This window comes from Rhineura floridana, chromosome 9 (genome assembly GCF_030035675.1).
Source record: "Rhineura floridana isolate rRhiFlo1 chromosome 9, rRhiFlo1.hap2, whole genome shotgun sequence".
Classification (NCBI taxonomy): Eukaryota; Metazoa; Chordata; class Lepidosauria; order Squamata; family Rhineuridae; genus Rhineura; species Rhineura floridana.
Window position 1 is genome coordinate 95,073,168 of NC_084488.1, and position 15,610 is coordinate 95,088,777.

At 45.0% G+C, this 15,610-nt stretch overlaps 1 protein-coding gene across 1 annotated transcript in view; it reads left to right on the forward strand.

Moving 5' to 3' along the window:
* The first annotated feature begins 9,748 nt into the window (after positions 1-9,748).
* The window catches only part of TACR3 (tachykinin receptor 3), an 80,077-nt gene continuing 74,215 nt past the window's right edge, over positions 9,749-15,610 (forward strand). The window contains exon 1 of the mRNA XM_061582945.1: positions 9,749-10,200. Within this exon, the coding sequence (XP_061438929.1) occupies positions 9,749-10,200 (452 nt within the window). The remainder of the gene's footprint in view (positions 10,201-15,610) is intronic.

A 15,610-nucleotide genomic window follows, 5' to 3' on the forward strand; every position in this document is an offset into this window, starting at 1 on the left:
ACAGAGCTGGCTAACATGTATCTCAGTTACCCAGACTTTGTGATGAGAACTTGATATACACACAACAACAACAGCAGCCAAAAAGAAGCATCTATGCTGTGGCTTATACCTGTTTTTTATAAGAGCAGCTCCATAAATAAATACAATGAAAATAATCTTGATTCAGAAGCCAAGTAGGGCTGGCAAGCTCAGGAGAATAGCTTAGCACAAATCAGCTGCCATGGCAAGCAAGGTATCACGGAGACATTTGTGAATGAAATAGATGAGCAAACTGTGAATCTGAAGCAGGCAGAAAGCACCCCTAGTGTGCAAGAATTTTTTCATCTGTCAAAATACCTGCCAAAAGAGACAGTTCTTCAGGCTCCCTAATCTGCTATTCAGCTGAAGAATATGGGGGAGGGAATTCAAACTGCCTACGACAGAAAATTAAACCACAAACTGCTGGTGCAGTGGGATAAAGCCTCAGGAGATCATCCAAGGCAGAACCAGCATGAATTAATCAGGTCAGATCAGGATTTTAAATTTATGAATGAATCCCAATAATTGAATAGGCAACTGACCTTTTTCCGTTCATACCATGCCAAAAGAAAGTGGGCCCTGTACTAAATGAATAAGCAATGCATTAAAATGAGGATACACCCTGATTTCTCCTCACACATCCTTGAGAAAAAAAAAACATTCCTAACAGAACTGGCAATGACAGCAGTAAGTAGAATAATGTGTTTTCAAAACACATAGTATTGCTTGTTTATGTATGCAATTCATTTTAGAGAATTCATATATCAGCTGTCATTACAAAAGATCCCAGGGCACTTTACATAAACATTTCAATAACAACATAAAATGCAAGTGCATAAAAAAGATAAAATAAAACAAAACAGCAATTTAAAAGAGTGCAATGCAACCTTAACCGTAGCTATGCTGGCTAGAAGGGTTTTGGACAGGGTGGACTTGCCCATTCACTGGTGGACAGGAGTGCCACTTGTGGAGGGACATCAATTGTGCAGGACCCACTAAAGCACAGATCTACTCCCAATGGTGATTCTGCTGATGGTAGACCCCAAAATGTGGTATTTCAGTGACCAGCAGCATGTCGTGGGTGAGTCAAAGGTGGCCTGATCCAAAACCTCTACATTCCCCTGAGAAGCCCCAGGATCGGGCCTCTCAACTACATCAGTCTGGGTCTGGTGTAGTTAATTTGCTTCCCATTAGATTCAATGGGGAGAATAAAACAATAAAGATCTGCTGGGAACGCACACAAATATCCACCACCTCCCACTGTGTTTGCTACAAGCCACCATAGCTCTGCGTGCAGCGGTGGCTCCACCGCAGATCTCCTCACCAACACACACTAAGGACTGCTCTGCCTAAAGGTGGACAGAGTAGGAACCAGGTAGGCCTCTCAGGGAAAGGAGTTCTACAAGTGATTACCACAGTTAAGAACTGTCACCCTGGTCTTACTTGGTTTCTGTTGTACTCACTTTGTGTCTTCCACCATGCCGGCAAGCTTCCCTTAGGCAACTGGTTGACCATTGTGAGAACAGGATGCTGGACAACGTGGGTCTTTAGCCTGAAACAGCAGGGCTCTCCTTACGTTCAGCACCTGCATTCTAACCTTCTCCTGCTTTGCTTCATCACTCCAAGCTCCCTTGTTAGCCAATTCTGCATTGTGGAAGAGGGTTCTTGGGAAAGGTTCTGGGAGTGGACCATCTTAATGCATCCATTAGCAGGAGTTACTGCCAGCCTAAAACTCTATAGAATGGTGCCTGTTGAACAATGCTAGCAGGATTTGAGAAATTGTATTTAACTGGAGAACCCAGTTATAGCGGTATATAAATTTTGTTCAATAAATAAAAATACATGTTGATCAAATCTTTTGTTAGTAGCTGTTCTAATTGTTTTAAATACATTTTAATTACTCATTTTAACTGTTTTATTGATAATTTTCTTTAAAAATTGTAAACTGCTTAGAGGACTTTACATTCAAGTGGTATATAAATTTTGTTAAATAAATAAATGAATAAATATACTATCTCAAGTTTGCATTTTCTAGAACAGAGCCCTAGCACCATTTTGAAAATTAAGTTATTGCCTAAATTAAGCCAGAGATGGGGAACTTACAGTTCTCCACTTATTGCTGGTCTACAACTCCCATCATCCCTGACTGTGGGCCATGCTGGCTAGGGTTCATGGGAATAGGGTGTTCAATACCATCTGGAAATACATAGGTTCCCAACCTTAAAAGGATCTCTCTCTCTCTCTCTCTCTCTCTCTCTCTCTCTCTCTCTCTCTCTCACACACACACACACACACACACACACACACACACACACACACACACAAAAGGAGAGACGGTGGATGGCTAACAGAAAATGGCTCACCCATTCATGGGGACGAGAGCGGCTATTTCCAGCTCTGTTCACCAGCTACATCCCCTTTTGAACAGACACGACTTATTGACTGCATTCCATGGCCGGGAAACCTTCAGATTAGACTGCTGTAATGGGCTTTACATTGGGCTGTCCTTGAAAATAGTTGAACACTGCAACTGGTCCAGAATGCATCAGCCAGGTTGTTGGCAAAGATAGCAGCAAAACTGTGTATAACACCTGTTCTGAAGCAGCTGCACTGGTCGTCTGTTAGTTTCTGAGCCCAATTCAAGGTGTTTAAAGCCCAAAATGACTTGGACTCCAAATATCTGAAAAAGTACTTCCTTTCCTGTAGACTACCCTGGGAGTTAAGATCAGCAGAGGAGCTCCCCCCTCCCGCCCAGTGGTTCTGCCACTCTCAGAGCTTTGAGTATATGTGTGAGAAAGGGCCTTCTCGGTGATGGCCCTGAGAATGTGGCACAGCATCCTAACATAGGTGCATTGTGGCACCGTATCTTTACAGCTTCCATCAAGTGCTGAAGACACATCTCTTTGAAAATTGAAAAAATGGACTTTTGTGTCCTCCCTGTAACGTGTTGTATAGATTATTGGTTTTGTGGTTGTGGGAGGGCTAGCTTTTTTACTGTTTTAATCCTGTTTTTATATGCTATAGCCTGCCCTGGGAATAATGATGGTGATGGTGATGATGCGCCAACAGCTTGAGTTTCTCCAAATGACTCTCCAAGCCTCTGCCTCATTCTTTCCCCGGCCAGTACGGTTACCGTGAATCTTTTCCAACTGCTTTTTGTGGCTACTGGAGCTTCAGTCCTGGCCATCATAGTTCCTTGTGATATGTGATTGCACATATGTAAAATGGCTACAGGTGGCAGGTGTGATCCCTGAGGGCTGTTTGGTAGAGTAAGGCTGAGTGATATCAAGGGTATTTTCACATGCCTTGCCCTACCCCTCTGTCCTGGGACCAGACAAAAAAAATACACTGGAAGTGCGTATTTGATTGGAGTAGATTGAGGAAGGTCAATGTGTCTGGGGGTTCAAGGAGGATCAGCCATCTGTATCCTGTCCTTCAAGCGGCATTTAAGGAAGGGACTAGGAGAGATGAGAGGAAGGGAGACCATGAGGGAGAGGTGCAGCTTACTGGGAATGAGCAAGCTTGCATGCTCCACTGAGAAGGGCCTCGCATCATTTAGCACCGATGTGGTGAAATCACCTCTAACTAGATTCAGGACAGCTGCATGACAGACCTGAACTTACAATCTCTGAACAGGGTGGTTTACAACAGATGCTATTGGAGGTCTCTGATTCATAGGGTTGCAATAAGTCGTAATTGACTTGAAGGCGCATAACAAGAAGTTCCCTATTTTCTTCTCTCAGCTCCCTTCTCCTTTGTTAGTTATTTTGTGGTTGTCTAGCATATCCTCCATTAACCCCAAGAGAAAGTAGCCATGAGGCTGCTTTTCCAGAACTCCAAAACCATAAACTGAACCTACCATCCATTTCTCTATTTTTCTCCAAGCTAAGCCTGTAACTCTAATCCATGAAAGGTCAAGAGTAAAGTCTATTTTATTGACTTTACTAAAGAAGACTTGTTTGCTTTATTCAGCTAGATTGTGTGAGTGGGAGGTGGGCTGGCTTTTTGCTCTATTCCATGTTTGCCATTTACACTGTGCTAGAGATAGAACTACATGAGTGTTTTATCTCACAAAACCTAATATAGCTGTCAGCCACTGTTTGTGACTGAACATAAGAGTCCCATGGAACAGGCCAGAGGTCCATCAGGTCCAACATGTTAAAAGTGTGACAAGAGCAAACCCCATTTGGTTCACTTTGCATAGGGAGAGAGATAGTCCTCCTAGCTGGCTAGGCTGCCACTGACCTATGCTCGCTTTTCTATTGTCTTCTTTCCATGTAAACTGATATGTCTCAGGGAGCTATTCACACCTCTGACTCACATCCCCATTTTTCCCCTCTTCTTTGCAGACCACCAGAGGGGAAGGAGCCACGTTCTCTTTGTCTACTCTCATCTAGTACGAGGGGCAACGTCCAACCACGGTCATTGCAGCCTTCAACTTACTTAGACAGAAGTAGCACCTTTCCTATCCAGTATGTATTTCCATTAATAAAGTGGCCTTTTCTTATTTTGAAACCAAGTCTGAGGGATTTAAAGCAAGGTAAAAGCTTGCTTTCTCTAAAATCACACCCACACAGCCAGAGCACTGAGCAAGCTACACTAAGCCAAACTCTGCTAATTTACTAAAACTCTAATAGCCATTAGAGCCATCACAGTGCTCTGTTCTCAGTGGCCTTGTATTTTTGTCTGTCTTTATTCTCTTTCACACTTGCTGTCAAATCTCCTTCTTTAGGTTACAAAGATCCTCAGAACCCCAGGTGGCCTCTTACCCTCAGAGACTGCCTGGAGGGACGCTTGCCACTGGTGCTTGGAAATCCCTTTTTCATCACAGGTCTCCTTTGGTATTTTTATTTCCAAGCTGGAGGACTTTCATCCCTGTACCTGTGTCTAATTGTCTAGAGCGCAGTGTTTCCCTTCAACTGCCCACACTCTTCTGCAACATTCCTTTACTGGCTCGCCATTGGGAGTTACCCCCAGACTAATCAGGAACATTCCGAGATCTAATTGCAACCAATCCACTCTGTTCCTACCTTCCTTATCTTGTCCTGTTTCCTTCCACTCATACATTTCCTGGCACTTTTCTCTCAACACTTCCACATCTTGCTTTTTATGTAGCCACTCTAGGCCTCGGATTAATGCTCCCCTGGCTCACCTGTGTCTTCTGTTGAGTGAGCCAGGAGACAAATGTTGTGGAAGGCATCAGAAGCAGCAGCTCTTGTGTTCTCCTGGCAATTGGTCTTCAACTGTCAGACTAGGCTATTTAGTTTATTTGTATTATTGCTTTATATGGTTGCTTCAGTTCTATTGATATTAATTGATACTGTCATTGTGTATTGATTCATGGACATTGGGGTTGATATTTATAATTGAATAAATATCTGTGGTTTTGGGGAGAGATACTTCTGACTGTGCCACATGCCCCTGAGGTCTGCTTCATGACTGCCCATCCTGCAGTTATTATGTTAAACTCCCGCCCTTGGACATCCAACAAGACCATAGACCCAGGGGCCAAATGTGGCCCTTGAGGCCTCTTTCTCTGGCCTTCAGGACTCAAACCAGGCCGCACCCCTCACTGGCCCTACTTTGCATCCCCCTTGAGGGTTTTTGCCTCACTGGAATGTGTCCTGGAACTCTGATAATCAAGGGTGTAGTCCTGCAGGGTCTCAGGGGTTCTTGGACCCTTTACTTTTTTGGGAGCAGGGACCCAGCAGAGTCCCGATGTTTCCAGCACCCTACAAGCCAATCAGCATGAAAGGGAGTGTGTTAGCCACTGAGAAGAGTCTTCTAACTTGCTTTCTTGTCCTTTCCTGCTGATTGCAGCCAATCCGAATGAAAGGAGGCAAGTCAGCTACTGAGAAGAGTCTTCTCAGTGCTAACACTGTCCTCTTTCATGCTTATTGGTTCCTAGACATTAAGAAGGATCTCAGCACAGCAAAAAAAAAGTGGGGAGGGGACATGGCTGTGATCAGCAAGAAGGGACCCTGCACTTCTGAATTTGCCACTATGCTACTGCTGGCAGTGCCTCTTGCTTGCCTGAGTGATGGCGAGGGGTGTGGATAGAAACCAGCCTACTGTACAATGGTAAAATTTAAATGTGTTGCTCCACCCACTTTTGCCTCTTCCCCCTCCCCACTGGTGTGTGGGCCCCAGAAGGATGCCCCCAAAGGGAATGTGGACCTCAGTCTGAAAATGGTTCACCCCCTCCCCCGCTGAAAATGCTTGCTTAAAACTTTCTTTATTTGCGCAGACTTCCCTGCATAACCCGGCCATGTTGTTTGCCTTATGGAAGCTGCCTGCCTGTTTTTTGTGTATTTCATATTACACATGAAACATATATTATGTTTTCAAGTCTTCAAATCTGCACCCCTCTGCTATTTCATATGCTGAAATGGTATCGAAATTCCTAGAAATATACTGAAATTCCTTATTTTTTTTAAAAAAATGGAATTGTCATATTTATTGCTGCCGTTCTTCGTTTGAGGCATTGTAAGCTGCTTCGGGCACATTATGATGGGAATGAGGATATGAAGTGACCATTCAGAGAGGGTACCACCTACTCCAGAATTTAGGTGAGTAATGCAGTTGTAAAATGCACCATATGCCCATCCCAATCATACACACGTACACGCACAATTCTGCATTCCAGATGCCAGGCTTTCTTTGTAAAACTTCCTGAAGGCAAGAATAATTACTAATAAGTTGAAGTGACCTTCCAATTACTGTTCCTCTTCTAATTGGTAATCACCTTCTATCCCAGAGCCTCTAAACTGATTATTGCTCTTCATATAGCTGTGGATTCAAAAGTGTCGTCTTCATTAATTTCTTTAAACATGTCAGATGCCAACTAGGGCAGCCAGTGCTTTAACCAGGTTAAACAGCTACTTGCTGTGCAGACATTAGCAGGTAGTGATTCAAATATTTAAGCCTTTTATTTTGGCAACAGGAATCCGTCAGCTGCTGACAAAAGAAAATTAAGATGCAATCAACACATGAGATTATTTTTTTAAAATAAGGCAGAGATGGATGACTGATGCTAGATGTTACAGCTACTACTGGTGCTCTTTAACGGATTTGTGATTCAGTGATTTAGTCGAGAGGAAACACAGAGAAGCACAGCTCCATTAATTTTTTTAAGGCAGGAGTGATGATCTCATCCACTAGAGTTATAAGTACGCTGCCAAAGCTTTCTGTGGCTGTATGGGGGTGTTCACTTATTGTCTTATTTTATATATATTTGTTTTTGTTTTTAACACAGTAGTAAGTCTCTTGGAGACCTTCAGGTTAAGCGACTAATAAATCTAACAAATAATAACAATAATTATAAAGTGCCAGAGTAAATGATGGCCCCTACTTGCTCTAGTGAGTGAGGATGTGATAATGAGGCTTTCAAGTTTGTTTGTGACAGATTAGCATAGACTAGAGGAAGTCTAAGAATGAGGGAAATAATCAAGCAAAAGCTGGATACCTCTTTCCCTTTCTTTCATAAGATTGCTGTTCCACCCTAGCAGTTTAAATGGCAACACTTCTTTGCAAGATTGTTTGCATTTCTAATTAAAAGCTAAAGGTTGCATTTCAGCTGGCTGATGATCTTTTCTTAAATCTCAGAATGTTTTAACAGTTCAACCTATGCATCCAGAAGTAACTCCCACTGACTTCAGTGGAATATACCCTCAGGAAACTTGAACAGGATTACAGTCATGTAGATCCTCATAAACTGGGTATTATGTTATGTACCGCTGCTCATGCGTGTGCATACATGTATCTTTGTGATAATTTGTAAAGCATTAAAAAGCTCTTCAGTTTGGTCTGAATCCCACAAGGATGCAGTTCAACTCTAACACCATATATTTATGGTGGCTTAAAACCCTCCCAGATATATTAAATTCTTATAGGAAAACATCTTGGCTTTCATTTTCTTTGGCTGCTGGCACCCTTTGATTCACATCAGAGCACCTGAAGAAGGTGAACGCTGAAATGTTTTGCTGTGATAATTAAATAAATATAAGATGTTAATATCTGCTTTGTTAGTCATTGTAATATATGGTCAACACAGCTGTCTGCATTTTCAGACTGTCCTTGGGGGCCCATGGCTATGGGGCTGTCATGATGTAGTCCTGCACTTCAACATTTGCCATGCCATCACTGATATAGGGGTGGTAATGGGGGAAATAGCCCTCCTCTGGAATGGTGCAACCTAGCAGGTATTTTCATCCCTTGGGAGTATATCTTTTTCTGAGCTAGGAAAGCCAAGAATCTGTGACTCTCTGCTTTTCCAGGAGGCACTGGGAAGAGGAATGGACCAATATTAGTCATGTGCATTAATGTCAGTGGGTCTCCTCTGAGTAGGACTAACATTGCATACAACCTTATGATATATAATGTTGTCTCCCTTTCCCAATCACTGCCCAAAGTGGTTGCCTTGAATCTTCTTTACTGCTTGTTGTGGCTAGTGGCATCGTCGGTCCTGACCACCAAGTTTCCTAAAGATACTGGAATAGTACACCTGTGAAGTAGCTGGGGGGGGGGGGACAGGTTCTAGTAATCTTCATGCTGTGAAAAGCTTCACCTGAGACACACAAGTCGAGGGTCAAGCACCCGCTTTGCATGGCAAGGCATTTTTAAGTAATAGTTGTGTGTCCAAAGGGACACCCAGTCCTAACTTTGGACACCCAGGGGAAATAACAAATATTCTTCTCAGTCCTGTCTAATCCCAGAAACAATTCTTCTGTGATCTTAACATTCTGGCTTTAGAGGATTCAGTGTTTTTTGTAATACTAGGACAGTTAAAGTTTTTAAGCAATTTTTCTAAATTCTGAAATTAGAGTTTTAGATATTATTATTCTAATTTTGCTTTTTAATTCAGATCTTTACTGGTGGGTGAGTAGGCTATTAAGAATTTTACTAGGCTAGTAACTTATATAAATACATTTGCAAGGCTGTATTCACTCCCCCCTTCTTTCTTTCTTTTTTGAATTTGAACTTCGATCACAACGTCAGGTCTTGTACATGGTAGAGCACCCAGTTGCATTTCCTTAAAAATACTCTGTTGCACGTAGAAGGTTCCAGGTTCAACACCCGGTATCTCCAGGAAGGACTGGGAATGCACCCAGCTTGAAACCCTGGAGAGGCGCTGCCAGTCAGTGTAGACAATACTGAGCTAGATGGACAATGATCTGACTTGGTATAAGGCAGCTTCTTATGTGCACTGTTCTCCAAACGCAGCAGGGCCGGGAGTTTCACCGACTGAAGTAAAACACCTTCTCATATAAGACCGTATGACTCCCGAGGCTACCATTGCCTGAGTGCACCATTGGAGCTCAGTGGAGGCTCGGTGTCCGCCGCTGTTCGGTCCCCTCGGATCTCGTCGGTGGTCACTTCGTCGTTGATGACCCCTTGAAGCGCACACCGTTGGCCAAAGCTAGTTAAGGGGAGGGATCTCACGACACGACGGAAGAAAAGCGGGGCGGGGGGAGTGCGAGAAATCTTACCAGCCTATGGAGTAGAGCAGCCTCGACGCCGCATTCACAGAAGCCTATAAAAGCGCGGCTTCCGCTGCGGAGCGCTCCTTTCCCCCCCCCCCTAGCATTCCTGAACAGTCCAAAGAAGCGCGCACAGACGGGGCTGCGAGACGTCGCGGATCCCCGGCGGGCGGACCTTTCTACCAAACGCGCTCCTCTTTTCTTCCCCGACTCGGGGGGGGGGAGTGCCGGGGAAGGGCCGTCGGGATAAGATGACTTCGATCCCCGCGGCCAACTGGAGCGGCGGTGCCGAGATCGGCAGCTGGAACGAGAGCCTGTCCCGCTCACTCGGGAACGTGTCGTCGCCCTCGTTTCCCCTGGCGCCCGCCGCCAACTTTTCCAACCAGTTCCTGCAGCCGTCGTGGTGCATCGCGCTCTGGTCCTTGGCGTACGGCGCGGTGGTGGCCGTGGCCGTCTTCGGCAACCTCGTGGTGATCTGGATCATCCTCGCCCACAAGCGCATGAGGACGGTCACCAACTACTTCCTGGTCAACTTGGCTTTCTCCGACGCCTCCGTGGCCGCCTTCAACACGCTGGTCAATTTCATCTACGCCCTCCACGGCGACTGGTACTTCGGCGAGGCCTACTGCCGCTTCCAGAACTTCTTTCCCATCACCGCCGTCTTCGCCAGCATCTACTCCATGACCGTCATCGCTGTGGACAGGTGAGAGAGGCGGGCGGGGGAGAGGCGAGAGGGGAGGGCGCGCCCCTTCGGGAGCTCCAGCACTCGCGCCTTGGGCCGCCTGCTCAGTTGAGGCCCCGCGAACATCTTCGCTGGAGTTTGGGGTTTTGGTCCTTGGTGAGGGTTCTTTTGCTTCAAGCGCCGTCGTTGCCGTCCAGTGCACTTTTTTCCTTGTGGTCTATGTATCTTATCATGACTTCGGTATCTTTTTTTCGTGAACGCAACAATTGCCTCAAGGGACCCAAAGTCCAATACTTTAACTGCGGCTGGCCACGCGTTTCTAGGCGCTCATAAGCAGCCTCCCCTCCCCTCGTCTGTTCTTTGGAGGTATACTGTGTCTGTCCATGGAGGGTCTACTTTACTATCGCAGCGTTTATACTGTCGCAGTTTTTAGCCATTGCGACATTCATCCCTTTCCCAATCGGTCACACACGCATACTCTCCCTTTTGAAAGGGGTCCTGCTTGTGACCAGGACTAGGTCAGGTATAATCGTGTAGTAAAAGTGTATTCATTTCCCCGTTTTCTTTCTTAAACCGGATTATCTCCTTCCTTTCGCTGGCCTTTTCATTAGCGTCCCTGTGATTCCAGCCCTCTTTGATCAGGCGATCTGTGCCGGCAGATGAAGCAGTTTAAATTTCCCTCTTCCCTGTAGGAGTATTAGTGTTATTTCAGCAGCAGTCATAGAGGAAGAATCGGCTCATAGGAACAGTGGGAGGTATGTCCCCTCCCCCGTTGTATTTTAGAAATGCTGTTTTGTGTTGCTTCTCTCATTGCAACGATCCAGATTCAGGTCATCCCTTCCTGGTATTCCCCCCCCTTTTCTTTTTTGTCAATGAGATACTTGCAGTGCTGGGCATGCTAGGAGGCGGGTTTATGGCAGGCGTGGAACGTTTTAACAAGTGTGTGAGTCTGCTGTGGATACCTTATGAAGGTTCAGCTCATGAATGAGAATGACTCTCCCCTGGCGTGGTTCTTTTTTTTTTTTTTTTTTTGCTGCTCCACTTTCACAGCTGGGGGGAACTTTTCCATAATCTGCGGTGTGTGAAAATAGGCCTTGGCCATTCCATAATAAGGAAATAAATTCTGTATGTACTCAAAGGCAGGCTATTATTTATTATTAATATCATTCCAGATATGGGTTTTAGCCCTCAACTATCGTGACTGTAGGCAGAGGGTCAGACTAGTAGTGGGGAGACTTCAAGTTCAAATCTCTGCTTAATCATGAAGCTCCCTTTATGACTGTGGGCCAGTAGTCACTATCCCTCAGCTTAGCCTACTTCACTGATGTGGCCTGGGGAGTCCCAAGGGTTGATAGTGTTGGAATGTATGAGGTTCAACTCCAACTTGTGGGTTGAGGCTGCATGGGGTTAAAAAGGGTAGCTAGAGAGGAGACCTCTTGGTTGCTAGGCTATACCTATCCCTTTGATCTCCTGCTGTCTCTCCTTTCCTGCTAGACTGATATGCAAAGGATGTTGATCCCAGTTCCTTCCCTCTTTCTCTCGAGAGGGGAGCAGACATCTTTCCTTTGTCTCTCCCTCTCCACCAGCATGAGGGCGAGTACTGGGCGCAGTGTTCGTTGCTCCAACTTAGCTAGTTAGCTAGATATAGGACTCTTTCCTATCAAACATGTACTTCCAGAATAAAGTAGTTATTTCTTATTTTAAGCTTAAAGTCTCTGTCTGACTAATTTGCAGGGAAGGTAGAATCTTAGTAAAGATTCAAACACACACACATAAGCTCGCTCAATACTCTCCGTTCCGCTACACAACTCTGCAGGGTCCTACAAGACATTGGGTCCAACGTCCTATAGATAGAGAGGCCTGCAGGGAGAGCCACATTTGTCCCCTGATCCTGACCCCAGATCTAAAACTATGGGCTTATCCAAACGGAGCGGGATAATCCACGGTTTCCATATTCGGTTTGTCATCTGATAGACCTCACTTTGCCTTTTAGTTCGCTCTTTCCCAATTAAAAAAAAAATGCTTTTTTGCACCCGCACCCGCAGTGGTAAGACCCCTACATTGTTTTCACTTTTTCCAAGCTCCGCCTCTAAAACCTCCCCCTATCAACCAATTGGTCAGCAAAAAAATTACATATGCTTCTCTCCCCCTTTGCAAGGAAGCACAATATGGCTGTAAAGGAGTTCTCCCCTGGGAAGGAAAGGCTGCTGGTCTTTCATGCCTGCCTTCCCAGGAGAATGAAATTGACAAAGCTTTCCAGAGCAGGCTTGAAACCCACCAGAAGCCCTTTTCTTGTTTGCATTTGCGATATTACACTTAAAGGAATGTATGCTTTTCTGATTTGAAGCAAAAACCCCAGCAAGTAGAATGAAATTGACAAGGCTTTTGGAGGCAGGCTGAAACTGACCACCCCCCCTTTCTCGCTTGCTGTGCATTGCAGATCTCACCCAGAGCAGCCACCCAGTTTGCAGGCTGGCAAAAAATAAAATGCATCTGCGCAGTAGTTGCAGACCCCCCCCAACACCCCACCATTGCGATGATTGGTTCAATTTTCCTGGGCTTATTCTCGCACATGCGCAAAGTGCAGATACGTGATTGGCTGGAATGAGGAGAAGGGGCAAGGGGAAACGCCCAAGAACCGCCCATCAGCTGTAAAGTCCGCGGTATTGCATCCTAACTCCTGAAGGCACAGTGGATGATTCCCGATTTTAAACAGCAAATCGCATTTTTGCCGGTATTGCAAGGAGCGGATTTAACCCGCAAAAATGCATAACAGCACGAGACATCATTTGGACAACCGAAAAATAATGAACACACATAGCGGGCATGTCACACATTTTGCAGTCGTCTGGATGAGCCGTACATGATGCAACCCATAAATCTACTCAGATCTGGGTTTGATCAGTGACCACCTAGAAGCCCGTGAACAGTGCTTTGAGGTCCCTCCTCATGGAGGAAAAGCCACATATATAAATAAAACAAAAACTTTGTTTAAAAGTAAAGGGCTTTGAGCCTTTGCCATCCATAGCTTGTACATCTCAAAAAGGGGGGTATAAGTAATAGCTGCATCTGAAGAAAAACTGCATGATATCTGAAATGGGGGGGATTGCCCCTATCTTCATCAAATGGCATCTTGTTCATTATGCTTTAAACACCCACACACCCCTCATATGTACTAGTATGTAGGCCTTTTCAGTTATGGCTCCCCATCTGTGGAGTGAGCTCCGCAGTGAGGTCTGCCTGGCACCTTCATTCGGGGCCAAGTAAATGCTTGCCTTTCCCCCCAGGCATTTGATAGACTGAGATGATGCTGTCAGTTATTAGTATGCTGCCTAAGCTTCCTATGGCTGCATGGGGGTGTTGCTTTTTTATTGTTTTGTTTTTGTTTGTTGTTGTTATGTGCCTTCAAGCTGATTTTAACTTATGGCAACCCTATGAATCAGCAACCTCCAATAGCATCTGTCATGAAAACACCCTGTTCAGATTGTTCAGGTCTGTGGCTTCCTTTATGGAATCAATCCATCACTTGTTTGGCCTTCCTCTTTTTCTACTCCCTTCTGTTTTTTCCCAGCATTATTGTCTTTTCTAGTGAGTTTTGTTTTTATGGTATGATATATTTTGTTTTTGTTTTTAACATTGTTGTAAGTTGCTTGGAGAACTGCAGGTATCAAGCAACTAATAGAATAACAATAATAACAACAAAATGCATGACTTTTCACACTCTCTCAGGGTGGAAATGGACTGCCTTCAAGTCAATTCCTACTCATGGCAACCCTATGAACAGGGTTTTCATGGTAAGCTGTATTCAGAGGTGGTTTACCATTGCCTTCCTCTGAGGCTGAGAGGCAGTGGTTGGCCCAGGGTCACACAGTGAGCTTCATGGCTGTGTGGAGCAAGAGGGACAGGGTTAAGGATGATGGGCTGGAATGTTGTGACTGCTCTTTTGGATGCTAGAATATACAAGCTGTATTAGACAGAAGAGCTTGTGGAGCTGCCCACCACCTGTTCCATCTCAGGTGGGCTCTCATTCCTCAACTACCACCATTGGGCTGCTCAAGAACCATCTTGCCCTAAGGAGCAGGAGAGATCTAGTTTTTTAACCTCTTGTTGCTTGCCTGTGCTGTTTTATTATATTGTTTAAACTGATACTTATTTTTAAAATATTTTTATGTAAAGCAAGTTGTGAGGTTTGGCTAAAGCAGCCTGTACCCTCCTGGCTCCTCCTGTTGTTTTGGACTATAATTCCCATCAGTCCCAGGCACCATGGCTGTACTGGCTGGGATTGATGGGCACTGTAATCCAAAACAGCTGGAGGGTGCCAGGTTGGTGAAGGCTGGCCTAAAAAGTGGTATATATGCAGTGGAGAGTGGTGGCTCTGATATCAATGGAACAATGAATCTGTTCTGAGTTTTAGTCTGAACTTTCAGCACCTTGAACAGCTCCTTGAAAGTAGAGACTAAAAGTCAGAGCACATTCACTGCCACACTGACATTGGAGGGACCAGTATCCACTGTATCTATATCTGTTTTAAGTAAGCAAATACCTTTTTTAAAAAATTAAAGGGTTCGATGTTTCTTGATTGTTCCAGAATTCTTTCTACAGATCCTTGCTGTATTTTCAGTATCAGTATTTCAGTATTGGAGGGGGGGTATTTTGTTTTTGCTTTTGCTAATGCTCCTTCATAAAAGTCAGGTCTTGGTGATTCACTTGGGTGCTATTCTGCCTTGTCCAGTGAGTCATTTCTGAGCCTGCTGCTTGAGCAGAGAGATCAGACTAAGGTATGTCACCATGAAAACCTCTCTCTCCTCCTCAAGGAGCCATTATTCCCAGTCAAAACAAAATCTCAGAACTCCTCTGTGTGGGATAAGCAATGGACACTTGGATGAAGTGTAATAACAGCTCTTCAGACAATTGCCGGGCAGCTCCCTGCAGAAATTGCCCCAAGCAGCTGAACCTAAAAGAGATCAAGCTAGGAGACAAACCATTGGTCTGAGACCCCAGCAAAACAGCTCTCAGTTCCAAAGCACCATTGGGAACATGACATGGCAGTAAACCTTGGTTTGTGATAGTGTAGGGTGGCCTTCCCCAACCTGGTGGCCTCCAGATATGGACTACAACCCCCATCAGCCTCAGCCAACATGGCTAATGGTCAGGGATGAGGGGAGCTGTAGTTCAGCATAAGAAGAGCCCTGTTGGGTCAGGACAAAGGTCCATCTGGTCCAGTACCCACTTCTCATAATGGCCAACAAGATGCCCATGGGAAGCTCTCAAGCAGGACACAAGTGCAACTGTGCTCTCCCCACTTGTGATTCTCAGCAACTGATATTCAGAGGTATACTGCCTCCTACAGTGGTGGTGGAACATGGCACTGTAGCTAGTAGTAATCATTTGCTCCTATTTCCGAAGTGCAGGGATGAGTGTGGATCCTTAT